Source organism: Pseudomyrmex gracilis, unplaced genomic scaffold, assembly GCF_002006095.1.
Source record: "Pseudomyrmex gracilis isolate BER0280 unplaced genomic scaffold, ASM200609v1 scaffold_31, whole genome shotgun sequence".
Taxonomy (NCBI): Eukaryota; Metazoa; Arthropoda; class Insecta; order Hymenoptera; family Formicidae; genus Pseudomyrmex; species Pseudomyrmex gracilis.
The window spans coordinates 385,690-388,267 of record NW_018020615.1 but is presented as its reverse complement, the minus strand read 5'-3'; the positions used below and the strand labels follow the sequence as shown (position 1 = coordinate 388,267).

The window sequence follows — 2,578 nt, the reverse complement described above, 5'->3', positions numbered from 1 at the left end:
CGCTTTGCTTGTGGCAGACTCTGTCATTATTTTGGTCGCATTTTGACATTTCACATGTTGACAGACATGATTAACAAACCATATCCTACTGAGGACACAGATGGATATGGTTCTGTGACCGAAATGTTTGCTGGGTACATGTATGATCTCATCATTTACAAATCAAAAGAATTTAAGTTAAATAATCAATTTTTTGTACAGATCTCTCACGAGATATTTTAAAAACATTTAGGTATTACTCTTTTCATAGTTGGTGACGTATGTATAGATTAAAATTGAGATATAAAAAAATAGCCTAAATTTGTACATGTATGATCTCATCATTTACAATTTAAAAGAATTTAAGTTAAGTAATCAATTTTTTGTACAGATCTCTCACGAGATACTTTATAAAACCATTTAGGTATTAATCTTTTTATAATTTGTGACGCATGTATAGATTTCAGTTTCCATTATCTTGTAAAATATAAATGTTGGGTTATTAAACCCAACTGGGTTTTTTATCTTCTTTTATTATTTTGATAGCAATAAAATAAATAAATATCTGTAATATAAATAAGACAAATATACAAGTTTTAGTACAGTAATAATAACAAAAGTTGCGATATTTATAAGCCATATTTTTTAATAAAGAGTTTAAGGCTCTTGAAAATTTAAACGTGAAATTTTTCGGCCAATAAGAGCCATACGCTGGATGTTTATCGCGTATTTTTCTATCCGATATGTACATGGTGTCCCGTAATTGCCGTACAATCTCTCGTAGGCAGGTAGAGAGAGTTATATTGAGTCAAAAAAAGTTTTTTACCACTTTGCGAGATTCGCAATAATTATTAAAATCTTAATTAATAAAGATCTGCGAAGCGTGCATCGAGTTGTCTTACGCGCGTAGAACAGCTCGGCGTGCTTCGCGCGCTCACGGTGTTACCTGTCGCAATATATAGAGCTGCGGCCCGTTTCATGCTTAATCGCGCATTTATCTGTATGTATATGTCACGTATATATGTCACGCCGATCTTTATTAAGATCTTGGTAATTATTGCGAATCTCGCAAAGTAATAAAAAACTTTTTGACTCAATATAATCCTCTGGATCTACCCACGAGAGATTGTACGGCAATTACGGAACATCCCTGTATATATATATATATATATATATATATATATACAAAAATAGGCGACAAACATCCAGCATATGGCTATCATTAACCGAAAATTTTCACGTTCTTTCAGATTTTTTTAATTGTTTTGCTTTTTTGACCTTTCTTAAAGTTCCACTGACACTGAAAATAAAATACTACTACTAAACAGTCAGATAATATTAAAAACGCATATGAACCTTTTATATGGTTTTTAGAATCCGGCCACAATATTGAATAATCCTCATTTACTATCCAAAACATCATCGAGATCGGGATAGTGCAGAAACTTACAAAAACTGGAACCAACACGTGAGAGTGTTGGTCGTTACGATTTCCAGTTAAAGAAGTCATTTGTGTCAAATATTTGCAAATCTACCTCGTTACACCTTGTGTTTGACGCGAAAAATCACAATTCCCGCACAATGTCAAATATAAGATTGATATCGTGATATCAGCACGACCTTTTTGATCACGCGCGCAGACACTTGCCGCCACTTACTTGAATCTTGGTCAAGTCAACTTATTTCATGATTGTGTTCATTGAAGATCTTCAATTCACGTCACGTGATCATAGATTTTCAGTATTGGTAGTAAATAACGGAACGGTGTTGTCTCAAAGTCACGTTTTCGCACGTGCGCACTGCGCCGCCGGAAGAATTCAGTGATGTACATATACAATTATACATGTAAACAAAGGGCACCGACATGTATAGTTTTGGTAGGATTTTGCAGTAGGAATTAGGAAAGTTAAAGAGCGTGGAATAAAAAGATAAGTTATTGTAATAATTACTTTGCGCAATAGGTTTGCATCAATTTTGCAATATGGATTCTACTATTGCCACAGGAGCCATCAAAAAAACAAAGTAAATCAAAAAATTTCTTAAATCGTGGTTAAATAAAGACATTTTCAAAGAATGGTTGGCTCCTCCTTTTAACCTAATAAAGTACCTAATAAAGCTTTTTGTGTAATGTCAGCATTACGCGTTTATTTATTTCAAAATTCTTCCTAATATTTTCTTCATTAAAAAAAAAAATAAAATCTATTAAGAAAAACTAAGGTAATCAAAAAAAATCATTTGGGTTCCAGCAGAACCTCTTTCATGAAGTTGGAATTAGTACGGCAATGATATCACATTTAAAAACGCGAAAACATGGAAACCGATTGGCGGATGCAATGCGCATACGCGAATATGCGCTTTGAGACTATAATAGAACTATAAAGCCCCTTGCACAATGGAAGGAATAGCGATAGCGATAGAAATAACACAGTTTTTAACACAGAATTCCAACTCGTCGGAAATTTTATCGCTATTGCTTATTCCGATTTTCTGATCCGCATTGATACATGTGTAGTTTTGTATGTTAGATTCCGCTGTTCCTACCTTTATTTTTAAATATACACAGTTTGTCCGGAAAGTTCCCGGACTACGTGAATTAAAA

At 33.5% G+C, this 2,578-nt stretch overlaps 1 protein-coding gene across 1 annotated transcript in view; it reads right to left on the bottom strand.

The window, feature by feature from the left end:
* Positions 1 to 1,512, bottom strand: part of LOC109852581 (transmembrane protein 19-like) — a 5,960-nt gene extending 4,448 nt beyond the window's left edge. The window contains exon 1 of the mRNA XM_020423850.1: positions 1,336 to 1,512. Within this exon, the coding sequence (XP_020279439.1) occupies positions 1,336 to 1,489 (154 nt within the window). The 5' untranslated portion in view covers positions 1,490 to 1,512. The remainder of the gene's footprint in view (positions 1 to 1,335) is intronic.
* Positions 1,513 to 2,578: the final 1,066 nt, after the last annotated feature.